Genomic DNA, 24696 nt, shown 5'->3' with positions numbered 1-24696 from the left:
TAATAGGAACAGGGAGGGACTGTCTCTGACATGAACTCATTGGCTGGCTCCTTGATCACCACCATCTGAGGGGTGAGCAGCCTTGCCAAGCCACAGAGGAAGACAAAGAAGCCAGTCCTGATGAGACTTGATAGGCTAAGATCGGATGGAAGGGGAGAAGTACCTATCCTATCATTGGACTGGGGGAGGGGCATAGGTGAAGAAGAGAGGAGGGTGGGATTGGGAGGGGATGGGAGATGGGGCTACAGCTGGGATATAAAATGAATAAAATGTAATTAATAAAAATAAAAATAAATTAAAAAGAGAATTAGTTCAACAAAGCAAGATTATTAACAAATACATTGACCTTACTGGATTTTTTTCTTTATGGAATTTTGTGATAGCAAGAACATTTAATTTACTCCTCATTCAACAATAAAATTCCCAAGATGTAGCACACTTTAGAGACATAAAGTCCCTCAAGTTGGAAAATGATGTGACTGCTTCTGGGAATTTCATGTAGGTGGAGAACAATTTGTTCCAGAGAGAAGTTGTGTTTGTTTTTGTTGGAAAGAAGAGTAAGGATAAGTAAGAATTAACTTTGGAAACTTTGGCCTTCTGTTTGTACAGAGGAATATGCAGGAATGGGCATGACTGCGTTTTGAGAGGGAGTCCAGGTTATGATTTATTTTAACTATAATTATTTTTGTCACCTCCAAAGAAGAAAGAAACTCATTTAAATGTAAGTTTAGGTCACCTTCAAAATCTATTTCCCTCTCTCTCTTTCTCTGTTTCTCTCTATAGAAGTTTGAGGTGAATGAAATGGATTTGTAGAACACACACACACAAAACCAAGAAAGTTTATAATATGACATAGAGGTATAGAAATTATCAGATCCCAGGTATGTTAAAATTTAACAAGAACTTACTCTGAACTGGAAGAGAATCAAAGAAGTTATGATTAAATTAAATCAATCTTCAATTATACAAAATTGATACCCCATTTAGGTCACACAGAATGGGTAAAGAAAGTTCCTGGACTTTGTAGATGTGGTGGCTTTTGTACCGTTTCTCTAGGCCACATGCTTTGTACTTAGGGAATGGTCTCATACTGAAGATAGCAAGGGCAGCATAATTTGCAGCCAATCTTTAGTCCCAAACACCATTTCTGTGGAACTCCCTGATTTCTTTAAATTTAACAACCACTTCACTATTACATGTGCTTTTAAGCATTGAGCATTTTGTATTAAAAAGAAGTGTAGGCTTGTGTTGGAATATTGGGAGATTTCAGGCTCCCTGATGAACAGGTCTTAGTATGGAAAGGCTAGATACATGAGTTCAGTCAGATTTAAATCTCCTATTGCTTTTAGTAAACATCAGCCCTGGGGCTTTAGACAGATACCCTTCCACAGTTGAGGCTTCGTGAGTTTGCTCTGCATCATAGTGATGAAGCAGGCTTGGGTGGAATCAAATGCATGATCCCGAAAGAGTCCTGGGGAAGGTCAGGCCTGTTAACACTGCTTAGTTCTTATCCATTGATCCCCATTCATTGGAGCCTCGGATGTACTAGTCCCTCCCAGTCATTCCCATCCAGGGTGTAAGTGACTTTATACCTCGACATTATTTCTGTAGTATTTAACTACGGCTCCCAGAGAACTAGCTTGCTAAAAGGTAAACTAGTAAGAGTTTGCTTCTCAGAAATTTGAAAATCTTGGGCTTTGAATTTGTAACTCTATAGAGTTTCTCAGCTTCTTCCTCCTACAATTCACATGTTTCTTTCCTGTTCTTGCTCCTGCCCAGACTGAGAGTTACTATTTTTTCGATTGGCTGTTCACATTCTTCATGGAGTTTTAAATCATTATTCAGGTGCAATTGATCTTAGATGATATTTAATGATAGGGGCCATATGTATATACTTTCTTCTTGTACTAAGATCTTAAACTTGAAAGTAGAGCTGAATTAAAGGGCGAGTCTTTTTTGATTATTCACCAAAATATATTTTCTTGGTTCTTTGTGCTCAGAGAAAGTTCCTCTTGATTTGATGTCTATCTTTTTGATCTCTTCATTTTATATAGGCAAAATTTAAGTTGTTATAATGAAAGAAAACCTCTGATGGTTTAAAATACTTCTAATATTGTACTATAGCCATCATTTAATAAATTTCTTCTTTAAATATGTTTTAAGAAATGTTCATAGATAAGAAACTGCCTAATTTTGTGGAATACTTGTGTGCATGCCTCTGTGTAAGTGTGCATGTTTGGGTATGTGTATTGGTATGTCTGTGTTTGTGTGTATATGCAAGTTCATGTGTGTGAATACCCATATGCCATTTTGTTTCTGTTTCATTCATGTTTATTGAGCTTTGACATTTCTGCTCGTCTGGAGTGACACTGTTTTGTACCGTTTACCCCTTGTTCTATTTATTCATGCTACTTTGTCATGTGTGCCTCTATCAGCTATGGTCATCTCAGTTCTTCTATTTTGCCATCACATTCTTGTTTATCCTAGGAAGAATACCATACTTTCCATTTTATGTGTGTGTGTGTGTGTGTGTATATTATAGAATTTGTAATGTGTTATATACTAGATCTATATATCTAGATCTGCATCTATATCTATATCTTTCTACCTGTATATAGTCACTGACAAGAAAGCACTGTTTGACTCCACAGAGAGTTTACCTGTGTTTGTCACCCAGCTTGAGAAAAGCCCAAGAAAGTTTGCTTTCCCAATGGGTGAGTTTTTCCCCACTCCCCCCGGAAGAAAATGTACCTTTACAACTAAAATTTGTATGCATACATTTATCTTTTCCATTTATTTAGTGATTTCTTTGCTTCACTGAGAGCTCCATAGCTTATATTTTTAATTAAAAGCTTTTAACCCTTTTGCCACACTGAGAGCGGGACCAGAACCTGTGGATTCTTGACATGTTCTCGACCACTGAGCCACCCACCTGCCTCTCTTCACAGAGCTCTTAAATGCCACTTTCTGGACTTATTGAAGGTTGTTTTAACAACTGATATCTATAATATGAGCTTTTAGTCCTAATGAAATTTGTACGCAGTTGTTTTTCATTTTTTCACACTGATAGTCTACTGCTTTCTGTTCTTTTTTATTGATTAATTTTGTTGTCTGATAATTTCATATGTGTATGTACTATATTTTGATGGCTGTCACCAACACTTTCTTAGCACACCCTCTATCACATCCCCCTTTATCTGATTTGAGTTTTCAAAGTTTTTAATATGGCATTTTGCCAAATAGTGACACTTGCCTACTTATATTTTCTGTAATTTTTTATTTTAAAAAACAACCCTTCTTTTGAACATTGACACAAAAATAATAAAATACTCACAGACTGAATCCAAAAACATAAAATATATCATCTAACATGACAAAGTAAGTTTTATCCCAGGCATGTAGGGGTAGTACAATATATGGAAATTCATCAATGTAATAGACCATATAAACAAACTGAAGGAGAAAAACCACAGGATCATCTCCTTAGATACTGAAAAGGCATTTGACAAAATCCAGCATCAATTCATGTTCAAAGTCTTGGAGAGATCAGGGATACAAGGCACATCCTAAACACAGTTGAAATAATATATAACAAGCCTATAGCCAACATGAAAACTAAATGGAGAGAAACTTAAATCAATCCCACTGAAATCAGGAACAAGGCAAGGCTGCCCACTTTTTCCCTCATGAAACTGAAAAGCTTCTGTAAAGCAAAAGACACTGTCGTCAGAACAAAATGACTGCCTACAGATTGGGAAAAGATCTTCACCAACCCTATATCTGACAGAGGACTAATCTCCGGTTTTGGCTATTACAAATAAAGCTGCTATAAACATGGTTGAGCAAATGTCCTTGTTGTGTACTTGAGCAACTTTTGGGTATATATCTAGGAGTGGTATAGCTGGGTCCTATAGGAAACGCTATTCCTAATTGTCTGAGAAAGTGCCAGATTGATTTCCTAAGTGGTTGTACCAGTTTACATTCCCACCAGCAATGGAGGAGGGTTCCCCTTTCTCCACAACCTCTCCAGCACGTGATGTCATTTGAGTTTTTGATTTTAGGCATTTTGATGGGTATAAGGTGAAATCTCAGGGTCATTTTGATTTGCATCTCTCTGATGGCTAAGGACGTTGAGCATCTCTTTAAGTGTTTCTCTGCCATTCTATATTCCTCTACAGAGAATTCTCTGTTTAGCTCCGTACCCCATTTTTTAATTGGATTGCTTGATTTATTGCTGTTTAACTTCTTAAGTTCTTCATATATTCTGGAAATTAACCCTCTGTCAGATAAAGGGTTGTCGAAGATACTTTCCCAATGCTGTTGTTGTCTTTTAACAGTTGTTTTGATTTATTTTGATGTCTTAGTTATTGTTTTTTCTTATTATATTTTATTTTATTATTATCACTTAGAAGCCTGAGTTTATTTTTCCAATCAGAGACAGAAAGGGAGTGCATCTGGATGGGAGGTAGGTGGTGAGGAACTGGGAGGTTTACAAGGTGGAAAAACCAAAAAATCAGGTTATATTATGTGAGAAAAAAAATCCATTTTCAATAAAAAGGAAAAAATTAACATTGGAAAAAAATATTTATCTTAATTTTAATGTGTGTGTGTGTGTGTGTGTGTGCATGTGTACTCTTAACCACTGAGCTTTCTCTGCAGCCCCAGGCTTCTCTGTAATTCGTACATTTTGTTTTCTTTATAGGTTTTAGAATGCTGTGATCTCTATGATCATATTCAGTCCATAAGTTATATGCAACCTTATATGGCATAATTATGTCAGTATCTGTGCAACATATTTTTAGGAAGATTCCCTTTATTAGGTTAATTAATTATATTTACAATTATGATCAAATCTAAGAGCCTAGGATTTACTAAGTATGAAGTTTTATTTTGTTTTCCCTCAGCTACCTCCCATGTGCAAATGATTACTTTTTTTTCCACTTTAGAAAGGTTTTTTAAAATATACTTCTTATTAAATCTTTTCAATATTTCATGAAAATAGCAATAATGCTTTTCCCTTTAGTCTGTAAAGGCAGTGGACGATTTTACAGGTAATGTTGAACCATTTCATAATTACACCCTATTTTTCTCTTTATCACACTTAAACTCATGTTTCCCTTCAGATTAATATATATATTTAATTTACTAATATATTTTTAAATTCTAAATCCAGTGTTCACGCCTTTAGCTAGTAATTTCTTCTCTCACTTATTACTGAGTTTTAGGACATAACCATCATATAGTTCTTCATTGTTCTTGCCATAGAGATGAACCTTCCTGATGGATGATAACTACACAAGGATCACAGAATTCATTTTCGTTGGCTTGAGATACCAGCCTAAGCTGCAGGTCTTCCTGTTCTTGCTCTTTCTGCTTTTCTACCTGGTTACTATGACAGGAAATTTGGGTATGATCCTTCTCATCCGTGTAGATTCCCGTCTTCACACTCCCATGTACTTTTTCCTCAGCCACCTGTCATTTGTGGACATCTGCTTCTCATCAGTCGTGGCCCCAAAGATGCTTCTTTGCAGATAGAAAAGTCATCTCTTTCCTGGGCTGTGCCTTGCAACAATGGTTTTTTGGATTCTTTGTGGCCATTGAGTGCCTTCTCTTGGCATCCATGGCCTATGACCGCTACGTAGCCATCTGTAACCCACTGTTGTATTCAGTGGCTATGTCCCAGAGACTCTGCATACAGCTGGTGGTCGGACCCTACGCTGTGGGTTTCTTCAACACCATGACTCACACAACAGCTGCTTTCAGACTTCCCTTTTGTGGCTCCAACATTATCAATCATTTCTTCTGTGACATGTCTCCTATCCTTTCCCTCATATGTGCCGACATACGGATCAATAAACTCTTGGTTTTCATTGTGGCGGGAGCTGTTCTGGTTGTCAGCAGCACCACCATCATCATCTCCTACTGTCATATCCTCATTGCCATCTTGAGAATCCGCTCTGCTGAAGGGAGGAGGAAAGCCTTCTCTACCTGCTCATCCCACGTCACAGCAGTCTCCATTTTGTATGGGACTCTCTTCTTTATCTATGTGCGGCCAAGTGCGATTTCTTCTCTGGACCTCAATAAAGTGGTATCCGTGTTCTACACAGCGGTGATTCCCATGCTCAACCCACTCATCTACAGCCTGCGAAATAAAGAAGTGAAGGCAGCCATGGGCAGGACAGTTGCCAAGGCCAAATTTTTCCTAAAGAATTAAGTTGTCATTAAGAACACAGAACAGACCCAAGTCAAAGCTGCTAAACATGATCGTATCCACTTGGACGCCATCTTGGCATGATAAACAGATTGCAGAATTTATAGCTGACGCTGTTTTATTCTTTCATGTGGCTTTGTTTCACTACATACAGCTGTTAGCTTTATTCATCATGTAACTGTGGATGCTACAGCTTCCTACTTTAAAGCACAGGATTCTCCCCTTATATATGTTTATTATGGGAAGAAAGGTAGAAACCAGTAAATACAGGGCCAACAGATGTGAATGGTGCATTGTAGTAGGTATGTTCACTATTCCTGCATGTAAAATTGAAAACAACAAGCAGAGCATTTTGCTTGGCTTGAAAGTAACTGTAAGCGGTTTAGTGTGTCTGGTTTTATGTTGAGGTCTTTGATCCACTTGGACTTTAGTTTTGTGCAGGGTGATAAGTATGGATCTATTTGCATTTTTCTACATGTAGACTTCCAGTTAGACCAGCACCATTTGTTGAAGATGCTGTCTTTTTTCCATTGAATGGATTTGGCGTCTTTGTCAAAAATCAGGTGTCCATAAGTTTGTGAATTTATGTCAGGGTCTTCTATTCGATTCCATTGATCCACCAGTCGGACACCTGCTAAAATGCTCAATTCCTATCCAGAAAGGCAAAGAGGATGGAAATCAGAAGAAGGAGAAAAGAGGGAACATGTCAGGAGCTTGACACAGAGGACCTCTGAAAGGCTCTGCCCTGCAGACTATTAATGCAGATGCTGAGACTTATGGGCAACCTTTGGGCAGAGTGCAGGGAATCTTAGGAAAGAAGTGGGAAACAGTAAGATCTGGAGAGGACAGGAACTCCACAAGGAGAGCAACAGAACCAAAAAATCTGAGCACAGGGGTCTTTCCTGAGACTGCTATTCCAACCAAGGACTATGCATGGAGATAACCTGAGACCCCTGCACAGATGTAGCCCATGGCAGTTCAGTATCCAAGTGGGTTCCATTGTAATAGGAACAGGGACTGTCTCTGACATGAACTGATTGGCCTGCTTTTTAATTACCTCTCCCTGAGGGGGAAGCAGCGTTATCAGGCCACAGAAGAAGACAATGCAGGCAGCCACTCCTGATGAGACCTAATTGACTAGGATCAGAAGGAAGGAAAAGAAGTCCTCCCCTATCAGTGGACTTGGGGAGGGGCATACATGCAGAGGGTGGAGGAAGGGAGGGATTGGGATGGAAGGAGGGAGGGAACCACGGGAGGGATATAAAGTGAATAAAGTGTAATTAATAAAGAAAAAAATGAAAAAACTGAAAAAATATACAAATTCTATATATATGGAAAAAAGAAAGTAACTGTAATTAAACAGTTTCCTAATTTATTTATTTTCCTTCCTGTATAATCTGCTTTCAGACTAGTTTTTTTTGACCCCACATCAAAACAAAACAAGCAATAGTTGATTAATGTTTAGACAAGTTTACCAACCTTCTGCCAACTTGAAAACATTGACAAGTTTAAAAACAGGAAAGGGGATAGATTTATCAAAATGTCATAGATGTACGTATGAAATTCTCAAAAAATAAAAATTGGTTATTTTGCAAAGAAAATGATGCTCAAAAGTGAGTCTTTGACATAGAATCTATGCTTATTTTAAATTATGCCAATTAGACATGCTGTAAAATCATACTTATGTCAGTATGTGCTGATTAATAAGATCTTTAACTGATTAGATTAAAATCTGATGAAGCACGATGTAGTACTACAAGGGAAAACTAGGTTGTAGATTTATCTCAAGTCCCGCCCTGAAGTCTCACAGTGAGAGTCTGTGTGCCTCGTCAGGAGGCGGTAATGGGAAATCAATGGTGAAACGATGGAAAAGCATTCCTGTCCTTTCTTCTTTAGAAAGCAGGTGCACCTGCTATGAGTTTTCATTATTCTAAGCACCGAACTTTACTAGGCTTGAGAATAGAATGGTTTAGATTCAGCCTGGTTGATCGGGCTCTCTATTCACATGTTGGGTATATTTTTTATATATTACATATTATTTAAAGCATATATTATATGATTTAAAAGAGTAACTATATGTTATTTAAATAAAATCCTCAAACAAAACAAAAGAAATAAAACAAAAGCATCTTTGCTAACTTGACTGATTATATTTCACCCTGGTTATTGGGATTCAGCTTAGGAATGATGCTCACTGAGGTCACTGGGGTGGCATGGTGCTCCTGTGGGAACATTTGGGGGTTGGTGCCTTCAGCAGTGAGGCCAGTCAGTTACTCTGCGTCTTCGCTGTGACTGAGCCCAGTGATGTCCTGTCACAGGACGCTTTGATCCTGGCATATTTGGGAGTCTGTGGAGATAAGAGACACAGAGAAGAAACAAGTTTTAGATTTTGTTTGTTTCTAAATGTCTGGGTGTGGGGACCACTGCCCTTATGGGATGTAGCAATACCATCATTATAATAAGTTTGCAGACAAAGACTAAGAAAAATAAAGAAGCTATTTGTATTAGATTTACCTGTGTGGTATAAGTGTCTACACAAGAATCCCAAATTCTGCTTCTGTTATTATAATTCTCACTAAAAATCTCAGTTTTATTTCTAAGTCTGAGCACATGTAGTCAAGATACATGATTGCATTTTTCAGTCTCCTTATAAGTTTAGGCTGCTACCATGTAATCAACACTAAACAGTGATACATTTTTAGTGGAAGATGAATGGTTCTGTTTTCCAGTCTTCATTGGTTCTTGCCATGTGACCAAACACTAACCAATGTTATACCAGTGCTTCTGGGAAATCTCAGGTTTTTGAGGTTAATATTTCTAGCCATGATATATCTTGATTATCTGGTGTGTAGACTATCAGCTGGACAGTACATGGTCATTTTGGATCATGACAACCTGGTATTCTGGCTCTTACAAACTTCTTGCTTCCCAATCTGTGATGTTCTTTGAACTTTAGGTTAAATAAAGATTCTTTCAAAATGACTTCTTGAAAAAAATTTAAACTAATTTAGTTTTAGACACTAGTTGTGTTTTGGGGTATGAGGGTCAGACGCTGATGATAATAGGGCATTCCTGATATGATCCATTTCACAGACAATGGAGAACTTCCCTCTTTCTCCCTGTAGGTATTTGGTCATCCCCTGCTAAGAAATATAAGGTGTGTTTAATAAAGGTGGAACCAATGTTTCTTGTGAAATAGCCGTTTCCTCCAGAGATATTGCTGCATCTGGCCACTAGATGGCAGCGTCAGCATAGAAACCACAATAAAATGGCCCAGACATGTTTCCATTAGTTGTGTCATTAGAAAGATGACAAGCTTGGAGAAACCTTTCAAAAACTAACAATGGATTTGTGGTGGCTGAGGCATCATCGGAAAAATTAGAGTGTGTTTGTGTGCATTGATTCCCTCAGGAAAGGCCAGCACTTTCATTGGTTTATAAACTTCCATTGCACATAAATATTTAATCCTCACTGATGGATTTTGACATTCATACCTTTTGATTATAGAACTAATTATAGATAAGGAGATTCTTATGGCAGACAAGAGAGCTTGATTATGCTCGTCCTAGAGACACATAGTTCAGCACTGACTCATCAAATATTCTTACAGTCGTGCTGTCAGCACAGCAAAAACATTTTTAAAAAAGGTTCTGCTGGCTTAGCTGCAAATATCTTTCCTATTCTGTCCTTTGCTACTTCTAAAGTGCATAAAAATGTTTATTGTTGCTTTAATTGCTTTTTCTATTCTTGAGTATTAGTATATTTGTTTTGTTTTTCTACCTTTTCAATTTTATTTTCACTATCCAGGAAACCTTAAGATAGCCTAAGAGAAACCTCCTTTCTCTTTGTGGGACAATGCTCATACAGTAATTATGGGGGTTGTAGACATTTATCCCTTGGTGACATTCTTGCACTTGGTAGTTTTTTCTCACTTTTTGTTAATAAATATTTGTTATTTCTGCCAAATACAAAATGGAAATTTAAAGGCACTCACACGAGGTGGTGAGAAGCCAAACTGAGTACACAAATTCACCTCTTTCTGGTTTCTGTAGATTAAGCCTCAGGTTTCTGCGATGATGGTTTAGTGATGTCAGAGACTGTACCATAAAACCAGGAGCAGGGGAAGAACAAAAATGAAGGCAAAACAAAAGAGAACAGAAACAAACCCACAGCCTTCCCTGCTCAAACTGCTTTTGTCAGACATTTGTCAGAGCCAATGGGAAGGGACTAATACAACTTCCTGGGAAAACACTTCATACTTAATTAGGTAACATTTTCTCATTGAGAAGTGTAATTTTGGATGAAGATGTAGCACACTTGTAAAGTACTTCCTACAATGCATGAAGATATGGCTCCGTCCCAACACCCCACAAACCCAGCCTGGTGATGCACTCTTATTTCCCTGGCCTTCAGAAAGAAGAGAAACATGAGCAGAAGTTCAAAGCCATCTTTAGCTACACTGGGAGGTTTAGATCAGCCTGGGCTATGTGTCTCAAAGAGAGAGCTAGAAACAGATAGAAATAAAAAGAGAGATAGAGATGATAGAGATAAAGAGATAGAGATAAGGTAGAGAGATAGAGACAGAGACAGAAAGATAGAGCTACAGATAGAAACAGAGAAGAGTTAGACACGGTAGAGATAGAAGGAGATAGAAATAATGGAGATAGAGATAGATGAGATAAAGATGAATTTATTATAAAACCTGATATTCTTTTATGGGTAATGTCCCTATAAAATCATCAACTGGAAGAAATCAAGTAGGACTTTCATACATGCCGCCTCTTTACTCAACAGTGCTGATTGTGAGATCTGCTGAGAGGATGCAGGCAAGGCAACCAACCAGAAGCCTAGTCGGAGGCTTGGCTAGTCGTTAGAAAATGAGAGTTTGGTTAGTCATTAGAAAATAAAATTTAGCTTTTAGAAAAGTTTACAGTTCTGCTGCTGATGTCAGTGTCCTGCCAGGCTGAGAAGAGTTGGCGTAGAGCAGTGCTCCCTACATGGGAGTCTGAGCTCTGACGTTAGATTCTTTATGAGTTTCAAGTTTTAGAAGAAAATTGTAATTATTGAAATCATTTAAACAGTACAGGTGATAAAGAGGAACCCCTCAGTAGGCTTCACTAATCTGAAGTCTTCCAATTTCATAAACTAAAAAGAAAATAATATGTTTTTTGTTAATTTGTTACTGACTGATACTGCAGAGACTGATGCATCAACCAAAGACCGTGCATGGAGAGGACCTAGACCCCCTGCTCAGTTGTAGCCATGAACAGCTCCGTCTCCATGTGGGTGCACTAGTAAGGGGAGAAGAGATGGTCTCTGACATGAACTAGATTGCCTGCTCCTTGATCACTGTGCCTTGGTGGGGCGACCTAGCCAGCCCACAGAGGAAGAGGATCCAGGCAGTCCTGATGGTACCTGAAAGGCTAGGGTCAGAAAGTAGGGGAGGAGGACTTCCCTTATCAGTGGACTAGGGGAGAGGGATGGGGAGAAAGAGGGAGAGAGGGTGGGATAGGGAAAAGATGGGGGGGTGCTATGACTGGGATACAAAGTGAATAAATAATAATAATAATAATATAAAGACTTTGTATCTTATCTTGTAGAGGTCCACTTTAAAGAGAAATGAACTGCACAGTATATTATTTAGAAATGAGCAGCTTTTATTTATCTCTCCATCCACTTCCAGCTTTCTACATTTCTCCTCCATGTGTGTGCCTACCTGGTAGACTAAGATGAGGTGCCAAACTAATAAAGAACAACTAATATTTGGATGGCTCATCGGAAAAATTAAAAAGAACTATCGTGTCTAAGATTGAGTCCATAAGACATATCATTAATTCAACAGTGTGGCTAGTGAGATGGCTTATTTGTAAAAGGACTTGTGCAAACCTGACACCTTGAGTTTGGTCTTTGGAACCCACATGGTAGAAAAAAGGAACTCACTTTCACAAGTCATATTCTTACCTCCACTCAGGTGCTTACACACACACACACACACACACACACACACACACAAACACACAAATTAAAAACTAATCCTATTCTGTAAAATAAAATAAAATGTAAAGTGACATATTATTAAATTTATTTAAAATAACAAAAATCATTTTAAAAATTGAATGAGAGATTTGATTTTGCTTTTATAGAACATTTAATTTAGATTTCAGGACAGAAATTACAATGAAAATATTTCTGAGAAGTATTATATTTTCAAAATTCTAACCATGGTTAGGAGAATGTCATCTGTAAATTCATTCATTAACATCTAACTTTATTTTCTATCTAAAATTTATAAAAACCATATTATTTTAGTTTGGTTATAGAGGTACATGCCCAGAGTTGAATACCATGTTAAGGTTTTAACTTTATACTTTTAATACCAGAAAATAATTTTTCCTAGAACTATGGAAACTTGAATTACTGAAGTAGGAAAATATGGTTGTTTAACGTATCTCAATCTTTCTTCACATTACAGAATGAAGACATGTGCATTTATGATTTCAAACTATATGTAGCTTTATAAGATCATTATTCATTTAAAATATTTGAAATGTTTAAAGAACAGCTAAATTTCACAGTTCCTTATAGATAGTACTTCAAAGCTGACTACGTAAGGCACTGAACATCTTGTCAAAAGGGATGGTGAGCTGTAAACATACTGTATTATAATGTTAAAAACTCATGGGAAAGTTGATAAAGACACAAGCTAATCTTTCTCATGGAAACAAGTGTTCTGCATTTATGAATATAAGGAGTAAATATATACAGAAGCTCAAAAAGGAATGCATTTAAATTTATCATTGCTACATAAACATTTTGTGAAACTTGTGAAATGATAGCTTTTACAACATTTCCTTCTTTTGATTACACTTTGCCATCTCTCTCCTCTCTTCAAATGATGTTTTTATGATGTATACTTTTTAATTTAAATGTTGTTTTCTGATAATTTCATACATGAGCGCTATATTCACACTGTTTCTTTCTCTCCTGCTTCAACATCTTTTGTGCACCCTCACTCCATGTCGACTTCACGACTTCTTGCTTAATCATTATCATACACCCATATCGACATTACTATATAGATAGAACATCAGCTCACTCAGATATATGTGTAGTAGAATATATGTTATGTTATATATGTCATATAACAATATGTAATATATTATAATATATATTCTGTCTAGTGTAGCTCAAAATGCACATGTTTTAGAGGACCTCATGGGATTGAATAACCTTTCAGGGGCCTCTGTTCTGCAGAAACTGATTATCTGTTTCAGTATCCATTGATTGCTTAATGCTCTTCATCTAGGGATGGGGCCTTGTGTGATTTCTTACATCCAAGTTGGCCTATCAACTGGTGTTCTTATTGAACAAGTCTTATTCAGGGACTTTACTATTGAAATTTTACGTGCAATCTCTAAGACACTCTATCACAGAAGACATTTCTCTGGCTCTTACAGCCCTTTCACTCTTTCTTCACTCTCCCTGAACCTTAGGTGTGAGGGTTGTGTTGTAGATTTATCAGTGAAGGTTGGGCACCTTACAGTCAATGTTTCCCTACATTTTGATCAGTTGTGGATTTCTATAATAGTCTCCATGTGCTGTGATAAGGAGCTTCTCTGGTGGAGGGTGATGGCTACACTTGTATCTAGAGATTTGGAGACCAGACTTTGAAAACTTGCTGAACTTCTCTCTAGTTTGGTAACTCTTTCTTTTCTGTCATCTTTGACTCTGTTTATATACACTAATTCTATCCAATATTTAGTTGGCTTGATGTTCCTCAGTATTGATTCTTTAAGCTGCCAAATCAAAACAATGAATTTAGTATATACACAAAGACTGACTCTACTGTTGCTTGCTGAAATATGTCTAACGTACAACAATTTGTTACCAAGCATAAGAGTTTTGGTCCTAAATGTGTCACCTACAGCAACAATGGGGTTCTCAAACACTGTTAAATACTGATTTGTAATAGACTGTCTTCATTAGTTTCTTTACCTGTCACTATATTCAACATTATATTTTTAACTCATGTCTCATGGAAAGGAAAACTAGAAAAGTAATAATGTGTGCTTGAGTGTGTGTAGAAAATAGATATCAAAGTTGGGTGTTTGCCTCTATCAGCCTCCATCTTAATTTTTAAGTCAATCTCTTAGCGAGTTCGTGGCTCTAAATTTCAACATGCCTGGCTGATTAGCAAGAGCCAGGAATATGTTTTTGTCAACCCCACCACTCTGGGATTACACACATGTGCTATAGGACCTCACTTTTAGTGTGTGCTGAGAATCCAAACACAAGCTGTTATGCTTGCACTATAATAATAACCTCAACACTGAGCTATCTCTCAAAACTTTAAATACATAGTTTTGAATAATAATTTGAATATTAGTGAATTAATTTTACAACATTGAAATTTGAGGAGTTGATTTTTTTTCTGGGGGAAAAGGCCAAGATCAAAGCTTTCCAGTCAAGAGCTAAGCAGTTAGATTTGACTACATGATCTAGTGGCAGCTGAGGAAGAGCCTGATACTGAGGACAAAGGACACTACACAACGGTAACCTTGTATTGAATTCTTCTATTCCCACCCACCCACACTAAGTACATCACCTTGTGTAATTTTCGCTGATGGTCTCCATAGCTAACTGCCTTTAACACTGAGGGAATGGCAAGTGTAGACTTTGAAACAGTTGCTCCAGATCACAAGCTGTTGTCTGTGTTATGATATGGAAAGACTTCTGCTCTTTCAGATAATGAAGATCTGAATTGCCTTTTTTTGTCCTACAGCTTTCAGTTTTTATTATTTGACTTGCTGATTGTTGAGGAAGTGAATGTGTTGTGTTCAGTTTTGTGTGTTGGATGGTTGAAGAGGAATCAAAGGCCAAGATGAAGGACATAAGCTGATAAGCTAATGAAGCAATGATGTTGCAGCCATCAGAACTGCTCCTTCTCTGCTAGATAGCAAGATCTATCTCAAGTCCTTGGAGATGACTTCAGAGCTGATTAGCAATTCACATCCAGGAAGTTTTCTATCTTAAAACTGCCCCCATTAATTGGTTCCTCTGAAACTTGTTTCTTACGTTTGTTAATTGTCTCTGAGCAACCAATCAATCTTAATGATGTTCAAGGCATTTTGTTTGAAAGATCTGTAGCAGCAATTTACCTTTGGAGACCCTATCCCACACTGGTAAGATAATTTTAAGTTAATGGTATCTCTGGAGTGTTAACTTGTGTAGCCCAGGCTCCAACTACATGAAAAGTTTTATCTAGTCATTAAAATACTTGAATAAAAATTATCTTATTATGATCTGTGCTAATTCTTTTCTTTGTTAAGTGAAGAAACAAAAAAACAATGAATGGTGAATATGTGCCTCTACAAGAAATATGATACAATCATAAACTGGTGTAGGACCTGACCTTTCTGATGGTTTAGCTTAATGTGACAGGTTCTCAAAAAAGTAAGGTGGAAAGGGCATGAGGAAAAGGATGAAAAGTACATTTGGAAGAAAGGAGGAGGGAGACAAAGAGAAGAAAAGAATGTAAGCTCAAACAGAAGTCAAGAAAGGGAATGCTAGACATTTTATGATTAACCTATGTTTTTATCTAAAGGACTTAATATTTTAAAGATAAAAATTATATATTGACTGGCTCTTTGGTCTCCCCATCCCCGAAGGGAGGAGCAGTCCTGCTAGGCCACAGAGGAGGGCTTTGCAGCCAGTCCTGAAGATACCTGATAAAACAGGATCAGATGAATGGGGAGGAGGTCCTCCCCTATCAGTGGACTTGGAAAGGGGCAGGGTGGAGAGGAGGGAGGGAGGGTAGGACTGGGAGGGAATGAGGGATCGGGACACGGCTGGGATACAGAGTTAATAAAATGTAACTGATAAAAAAAATAAAAAATAAAAAAATAAATAAAAATAAAAATAGCTATAAAAATTATATAGCGATAAATTTGAACTTCTCATATAGCAGCCAGGAGATTATTTGTCATGAGAGTCATTATTTCCTCATGAAGCCAGTGAGTGGAGGGAACATCTTTGAGCTCTAAGGGAACAGACATTTGTTTACCTTCTGCTATTCTGTTTCCACTTTCCATGTGTTTATTTTTAGTTTTATTTTTTACTAATTATTTATTACAGTTTATTCACTTTGTATTCTGGCTGTAGCCCCTCCCTCGTCGCCTCCCAATCCCTCCCTCCTTCTTCTCCTCCCATGCTCCTCCCCTAGTCCACTGATAGGGGAGGTCTTCCTCCCCTTCTATCTGACCCTAGCATATCAGGCCTCATCAGGACTGGCTGCATTGTCTTCCTCTGTGGTCTGGCAAGGCTGCACTCCCCCACCTCCCAGGTGGAAGTGATCAGAGTACCTGCCACTGAGTTCATGTCAGAGACAGCCCTTGCTCCCCTTACTAGGGAAACCTCATGGAGATTAAGACTATGGGCTACATCTGAACAGGGGTTTTAGGTCCTCTCCATGAATGGTCCTATATTGGGGTATCAGTGTCTGCAGGGCCCCCAGGTCCCAGTTTTTTTGCTAGATTGGTCTCCTTTTGGAGTTTCTGTCCTCTCCAGGTCTTTCTACTCCCCCTTCTTTCAAAAAATTCCATGTACTCTCTCCAAAATTTGGCTATGAGTCTCAGCCTCTGCTTCAATACCTCGATCAGTAGAGTCTTTCAGAGTCCATCTGTGGTAGGCTCTCATCCTATTCCCTGTCTTCTCTCTCTTTTTTTAATTAAATTTTTATATTTTTAATATTACTTACAGTTTATTAACTTTGTATCTCAGCTGTATCCTGCTCTCTCATTCCTTCCCAATTCCACCCTCCCTCCTTCATCTTCTCCCTACCCCTTTCCAAGTCCACTGTTAGGGGAGGACTTTCTCCCTTTTCATCTGATCCTAGCTTATCAGGTATCTTCAGGTCTGGCTGCAAAGTCCTTCTCTGTGGCCTAGAAAGGCTGCTCCTCTCTCGTGTGTGTGTGTGGCGCGCGGGGGGGGGGGGGCATCAGAGAGCCAGCCATTGAGTTCATGTCAGAAATAGTCCCCTGTCTTCTCTTGCTTCCAATGTCTATCAATGAAAGCCTAAAGATCAGGAAAGGATCTTCACCAATCCTATATCTGATAGAGGGCTAATATCCAGAATATATAAAGAAATTAAGAAGTTAAACACTAACAAACCAAATAATCCAGTTAAAAATGAGGTACAGAGCTAAACAGAGAATTCTCTATAAAAGAATATCAAATGGCAGAGAAACACTTAAAGAAATGTTCAACATCCTTAATCATCAGAGAGATGCAAAACAATATGACCCTGAGATTTCACCTTACACTCATCAGATTTTGATCTCATAAGATCAAAATCTCAAGTGACAACACATGCTGGAGAAAATGTGGAGAAAGGGGAACCCTCCTCCATCGCTGGTGGGAATATAAACTTGTACAACCACTTCAGAAATCAATCTTGTGCTTTCTCAAATAATTAGGAATCTCAAGATCCAGCTATACCACTTCTAGGAATATATCTAAAATGTACTCAAGTATACACCAAGGACATTTGCTTAACCATGTTCTTAGCAGCTTTATTCGTAATAGTCAGACTCTGGAAATAACCCAGATGTCCCTCAACTTGAGGAATGGATACAGAAATTGTGGTATATTTACACAATGGAATACTACTCAGCAATTAAAAACAAGGAAATCATGAAATTTGCAGGCGAATGGTGGGAACTAGAAAAGATCATCCTGAATGAGGTTACCCAGAAGCAGAAAGACACACATGGTATATACTTACTCATAAATGGTTATTAAACATATAATAAAGAATAAACATACTGAAATCTGTACTCCTAAAGAAACTAAACAACAAGGAAGACCTGAGGGAAGACACTCGGTCCTCATTCAGAAGGGCAAATATGAGACACATGTTTATTTTTAAATTTGTCTAGATCTTTTCTTGAGAAGCATTTGATATAAAATGAGTGGATACACACTTTAAAATGTATTTATATATTTACATGCATACATGTATGCATAAATATTTCATTTCTGTGTTTAAAAAGTCATTGTTTATCACAGCAAACATTTAAATTAATTCAAAGGAGGCTCAGAAATGAGGACTGTGTGTACTGACACACTGCTAAGGCCAAAGGCAGAAGCTAGAAGCTATCAAACTCTTGTCAGTTACACAGTTTACAAATATTTCCCTGCATTCTGTGCTCTGTAGTTTACCTTTTTTTTTTCTTTTAGTTTTAAATAGCCCATTGGTCCACTTTTGATTTATTTATCTATCTTACCTAAAAATACCCTTTCCATGTCAACCACTGAGCATTTTTCTAAATCTAGTGTGTTAATAGTTTTATTCTTAGTATTTTATTACTAATCCACTAAGAGTTGAATGTTGCATAAGGTGCAGGATATAATTTATAGTCACAGGAATACTCAGTTTTTCCTGTCATATTCATTAAAAAGAACTCATTTCTACAATGTATGGTCACAGCACATTTGTTGAATAGTAGCTGTACCTAGTTCTTGATTGTGTATAATCTGTTTTTTATATATGTGCCTATTTAATGTTAGTATTTCACTCTTTTGTTTACTACAGCCTGACAACTTGTTATGGGTCAAGACTACTCTGACGTCTTTTGTGATTTCATGTAAATTTTAGGTGATTTTCTGTTTTAGTGAGGTGTGATAGTGGTGTTTTCACAGAGACAGCCTTAACTCCTGCGGCTGCTTTTTGTAACATGAACATTGACATAATGTTAATCAGGTGCAGCTTTAGCTGAGCATATCTTTAAATTAATTTTATCTAGATCTCTTACATTAATATTTTATAGTTTTATTGTAAATATCTTACCTCATTCATTCAGTCTTTTTGTAGGTATTTTTTGATTGCTATTGTTAAGTGTGGCTGATTTCTTTGCTTTCAAATGGCTACCTATTCAGTGTACAGAGATGTTACTGATTTTTGTATATTGATTTTGTGTCATGCTCAGAATTTATTAAATATTTTTAACATGGTTTGATGGATGATTTAGAGTGTTGTCTACTTCCAATCATGTTGTTTACAAATAGAAGGATCCTGGCTTATTACTTTCTAATTATCATACTTTTTCTTTCATTTATCAACATAATTGTTTTGGCAATGATTTACAGTCTTGTGAGAAACAGAAGTTGTGAAAGTCAGTATCCTTGGATAAGAAAAATTACACAATAAAAACCGTACCAAACAAGAGAAAAATTAAAACCAAGTAAGTAGATAAATAACTTTAATATTTATTTCTCAAAACAAGACACACAGATGACCAACAAATAAATGAAAAATTCTTAGGCTATAAGAATAGCAGAATATCATTAGGAATCATCTATCTGTATGTATGTATGTATGTATGTATGTATCTATCTATCTATCTATCTATCTATCTATCTATCTATCTATCTATCTATCTCGCCTGTCATCAGAGATGCAGATGGGACAGGATGCAGGGACCACAGCCTGACGTTATGGGGGCGGGGTTAGGAGTCAGAGGGCATAGAAGACAGCATTAGAACATGGCCCATTGAATCACATAAGCCAGGCTCCTATTGGCTCACAGAGACTGAAACAGCAAACAAGAGGCCTGCCTGGCTGTGCGCCAGGTCCTCTGTAAATGTTAGCTTGGTGTTTTTGTGGGACCCCTAACGATGGGAGTGGGTGTATCTCTGACTCCTTGCCCTGTTCTTAGGACTCTTTCCCTCTGATTAGGTTGCCTTTTCAAGCCTCAATATGAGGGCGTTTGCCTTGTTATATTGTGTCTTGTTTTGTCCTGTTTGGTTGTCATCTCTTGGAGATCTGCTCTTTTCAGAAAGGGAAACCTAGGGGGAAAACAAGTGGATCTGGATAGAGGAGAGATGGGGCAGATCGGAGAGGAGAGGAGAGGGGAGAAACTTGGTTGGGATGTATTGTATGAAAGAAGAACCTATTTTCAACAAAAAGAGAAAATGGTCAAGATCATAAAACATCAGGAAAATTCAGTTTGAAGGTGCAAAGATATCAGTGAAATGGTTAGTCAAAATTAAAAAAAAATGACCTGTAGTAATTGAGGCTCAGGGTACACAGTGCCCTCTCCTAGCCTCCATGAACACTGCATTCACATACACTCACCCACACTCGTATATAAACAGGAACATAACAGCCCACAGAGGAAGAGGATCCAGGCAGACCTGCTGGGACCTGGTAGGTTAAGATCGACAGTAGGGGAGGAGGACTTCCTCTATCAGTGGACTAGGGAAGACAGATAGGGGAGGAAGAGGGAGGGAGAGTGAGACCGGAAGATATGAGGGAGGGGCTACAACTGGGATACAAGGTGAATAAATAGTAAATTATGATAATGATAGTAATAAGAATAATAATAACTGAAAATATCTTTAAAAAAAGTGTAGCCTGGAGAATGATACAGTGCTTGTCCAGCATCCGTAAGACCTTGAGTTCAGTCCTTGACATCATGAAAATAATGCAATAAACAATGGAAACAGGTAATGATCTGTAAGTTATACTAAGTGCCTCTGAAGAGATAACCACTTAAAGAAAACATGCTGTACAAACATGGTGCAATATTTCTTAGCCCCCTAAAAAGGAAACTATGAACTTGTGATAGCATGGATAAGATTGGCAGATATCTTAAGGGAAACAATCCAGGTATTTACAGGTAAATGCTACATGAACTCATCTAATGCAGCCACTCCTGATGAGATCTGATAGACTAAGATCAGAAGGAAGGACAGGAGGACCTCCCCTATCAGTGGACTTGGGGAGGAGCATTCGTGAAGAAGGGGGTGGGAGGGTGGAATTGGGAAGGAAGGAGGGAGGGGCTTATGGGGGGGGATACAAAGTGAATAAAGTGTAATTATCCCAGCTGTAGCTCCCTTTCTCATCCCCTCCCAATCCCACCCTCCCTCTCTCTTCTCCTATGTCCCTCCCCCAGCTCACTGATAGGGGAGGTCCTCCTCCCCTTCCTTCTGACCCTAGTCTATCAGGTCTCATCAAGACTGGCTTCTTTGTCTTTCTCTGTGGCCTAGTAAGACTGTTCCCACATCAGAGGGTTGTGATCAAAGAGTCAGCCCATGAGTTCATGTCACAGACAGTCCCTGTTCCCCTTACTAGGGAAACCACTTGGACACTGAGCTGCCATGGGCTACATTTGTGCAGGGGTTCTAGGTCATCTCCATGAATGGTCCTTGTTTGGAGCATCAGTCTCAGAAGAGACCCCTGTGCCCAGATTTTTTGGTTCTGTTACTCTCTTGTGGAGCTCCTGTCCTCTCCAGGTCTTTCTATTTCCCCCTTCTTTCATAAGAGTCCCTGTACTTTGCCCAAAGTTTGGATATGAGTCTCAGCATCTGCTTTGATACTCTGCTGAGTAGCATCTTTTAGAGGCCCTCTGTGGTAGGCTCCTGTCCTGTTCCCTGTTTTTTCCTTCTTCTGATATCATAGCCAGAACCTGGAAACAACCCAGATGTCCCCCAGCTGAGGAATGGATACAGAGATTGTGGTACATTTACACAATGGAATACTACTCAGCAATTAAAAACAAGGAAATCATGAAATTTGTAGGTATATGGTGTGAATTAGAGAAGATCATCCTGAGTGAAGTATCCTAGAAGCAGAAAGACACACATGCTTTATACTAACTTATGAGTCTTTATTAGACATATAATATAGGATAATCATACTAAAATCTGTACACCTAAAGAAGCTAATCAAGAAGGAGGACCCTGGGTAAGATGCTCAATCCTTATTCAGAAAGGCAAAGAGGACTAGCAGGATATATAAAGTGGAAAATGGGAAAACAGGGAGGGGGCTGTAACTGTGGAGGAGGTAATGTTCTATCTCACCAAATAGTACATGCATGCTTGTCAAAAGTTCAAAAATAAAGGTAATTTATCACATAAAAATACAGTATAAAAACTGAAATGTTATGGTTGCAAGAAAAAGCCCTAAGGAATGTTTTTTTTTTTGCAATTCATGAAAAAAAAATACTATCTTTACTTGATAGCGCTCAGCCATGAAAGCCAGTATGCCCCTGCCTCAGCTCCTGCCTCAGCTTCCTGTCTTGACTGCTATCAAAGATACACTACAGCATGGAAGTATAATCCAAATAAACCCTCTCCTCCCCAACTTGCTTTTTGGTGATTGTGTGTTTCATCATAGCAATAGAAAGCCAAGGAAGACCCCTCCCTCTTAAAGGAAATTAAACCACTTGAAGTACTTCACACAAGAACCAGAGACAAAAAAGAAAAGGAAAGAAAAAAAAAAAAAGGAAATCCACAGTACAGACCCGAGAATCCTTTTGAAGGACTGGCCGGGGCAGTCCAGGTGACTCTCAGAACAGTGTTATTCCAGAATCCCTTGGTTTCCTCTCAAGGGCTGATGGTGGGTGCCCAGTGCTAAAGACACGGTATACGTAGGGCACATCTTGGATCTAGTTCTGGATCTGACCCAAAAGCCTCTTTCCTATCGTACCAAAATCATTATGAAAGCTAACACAGGAAGGAATCATAAAGAGTACTAGCCAGCTGGAACGCCTAGGAACTCTTATGCACTACAGTTAGCAGCATGCCAAGCTGTACATAGAGGTGCAAACAGTGCCACTCACATGCTGATGAGAGCCAATAGCTGTCTAATTGGCCTTAAGGCCCACTCCACAGGAGGGAAATGATGAATTGTACTAGAAACCTAGCCAGTCCCTGGCTAGTGAGGTCATGGACCTTAACATAGACTGTATAACCACCATTTTGTTAGAAGACCCTAATTACGCACTGCACTGTAAGAGCCAGTCTGCCAGGAAGTCAGCTGTAACACAGTTTCGCCTAGAAATGTTTGTAGAAATAAGACAGAAAGAATGGCAGCATCAACAGGTGTGCTAATGTGGAAGGGGGAAAGTTCATCTGGCCCCACCCCTAGACGAAGAACTATGGACAATTAATTATTGCAAGGAAGAAAATTAGACTGTCCTAGGGATGAGCCTAGTTATTGATTGTCCAAATGCAGAATGGGCAGCACCAAAAATAATAAAACAGACTTAGAAGGTTCTATTTATATATGATTGTACATACAAACACACTCCCGCCCGCATGCATGAGTTCACATGTGTGTGTGAGTGTGTGCCCTCACAGGTGTGCCCAGTATGAGAATAATTTAAAAAGCTGTCAATTGGGAGTAAGGGCAACATGGTGGGTTTAGAGGAAGGGTAAATGAAGAAGCCGGAGGGTAGAGAAGTGGAAGGTTCTGTTTCAACTAAGAATGTTGAAAGTGCAGCAGGGATACAAAGTGAACAAACTGCAATTTATAAGGCTGAGGATCTGGCTTGCTTCCGTGTATGTGGACCTATCTGCATTGCCCACGAGGCGCGCTGGGGTTGGCTACCCAGAGGCTATTTAAGCTGTGGGCTGGCTTTCCCCAGGGTCAGAAGATTGTTCAAGGTTCCTGAACAAACTGCATTGAGAAGAAGAAAAAAAAAAAAAAAGAAAATAAAACTCATTTTGTTAAACTATGATTAAGAATAAACTTATCAACACACTAAAAAAATTATAAACAAATTAAAAAAGTAAAATAAAATAAATGTTCATAGTAAATATATTGATAAGGTAAGCAAACAAATATTCACAATGAACTGATAAATCATTATAGCTCAGACATCTGGCTCCTCTAATAGCAAATATCTGTAATGTTGTCCAGTCTGCTTCTACAAAATTTTTAGAAATTCTACAAAATCTGAACACATTTTTAAGACAGACACCAATAAGATGGGGAGCACTGAACACAGTGTAATCAGCTTGATTTTTGATTATTTGAATTTTAATTAATTAATAACAACAACTCAATAAATATTCAAGCATTGCCTTGCTAGGAATGAGGTTGTGTTAGGGCAGGGAACAAAAACAGGGGACTCAGCTTCCTTGGACCTTACGGTTCTGGGGTCGCACAGCAAGTTTCAATCTCAAATATTCAGCGATTTTACAGCACAGTGAGTGGTAAGATTTCGAAGTGTATGACTTCTCTCAAAGTACTTAGAACAACATAACTTCTGTATTGGAAGGTACACTCCTTGTCCATCACGCACATGGAAATGCTGACCACGGGGCATTGCCAGTCTTTACCACAAGATGGCAAGAATTCCCCAGGAAAGTAACTTTGCCTACTGAACTAAAGCCGGGATATGTTTAGTGGTCTATAATAAAACAATGCCATATAAGAGAGTTTTAAAAATAATGTTACCAAGTCAAAATTTTAATTTCAACTGCATAGGCTATATGTTATTTTGTGCCTATTACTAAAAATTCCAAAATCCACTAAACTACATAGAAAGTAAAAGATAAATATCCTCCTTCAAATTTCTACTTCTTGTCCATAGCCCTTCTCAAATTCGATTACTAAGTCCCTTCTTTTTAAACTTTTTTAAAATATTAGTTACAGTTTATTAATTTTGTATCCCAGCTGTATCCCACTCCCTCATCTT

General features: G+C 38.2%; 1 protein-coding gene across 1 annotated transcript; it reads left to right on the top strand.

Annotated features, from left to right (window-relative positions):
- The first annotated feature begins 5280 nt into the window (after positions 1-5280).
- Positions 5281-6214, top strand: LOC110541567 (olfactory receptor 5G9). Its single transcript, XM_021628290.2, is given in 2 exon segments — positions 5281-5519; positions 5521-6214. Coding segments are annotated over 2 exon segments (933 nt in total).
- Positions 6215-24696: the final 18482 nt, after the last annotated feature.

This window comes from Meriones unguiculatus, chromosome 8 (assembly GCF_030254825.1).
Source record: "Meriones unguiculatus strain TT.TT164.6M chromosome 8, Bangor_MerUng_6.1, whole genome shotgun sequence".
Taxonomy (NCBI): Eukaryota; Metazoa; Chordata; class Mammalia; order Rodentia; family Muridae; genus Meriones; species Meriones unguiculatus.
This window is presented reverse-complemented; position numbering and strand designations above follow the sequence as displayed.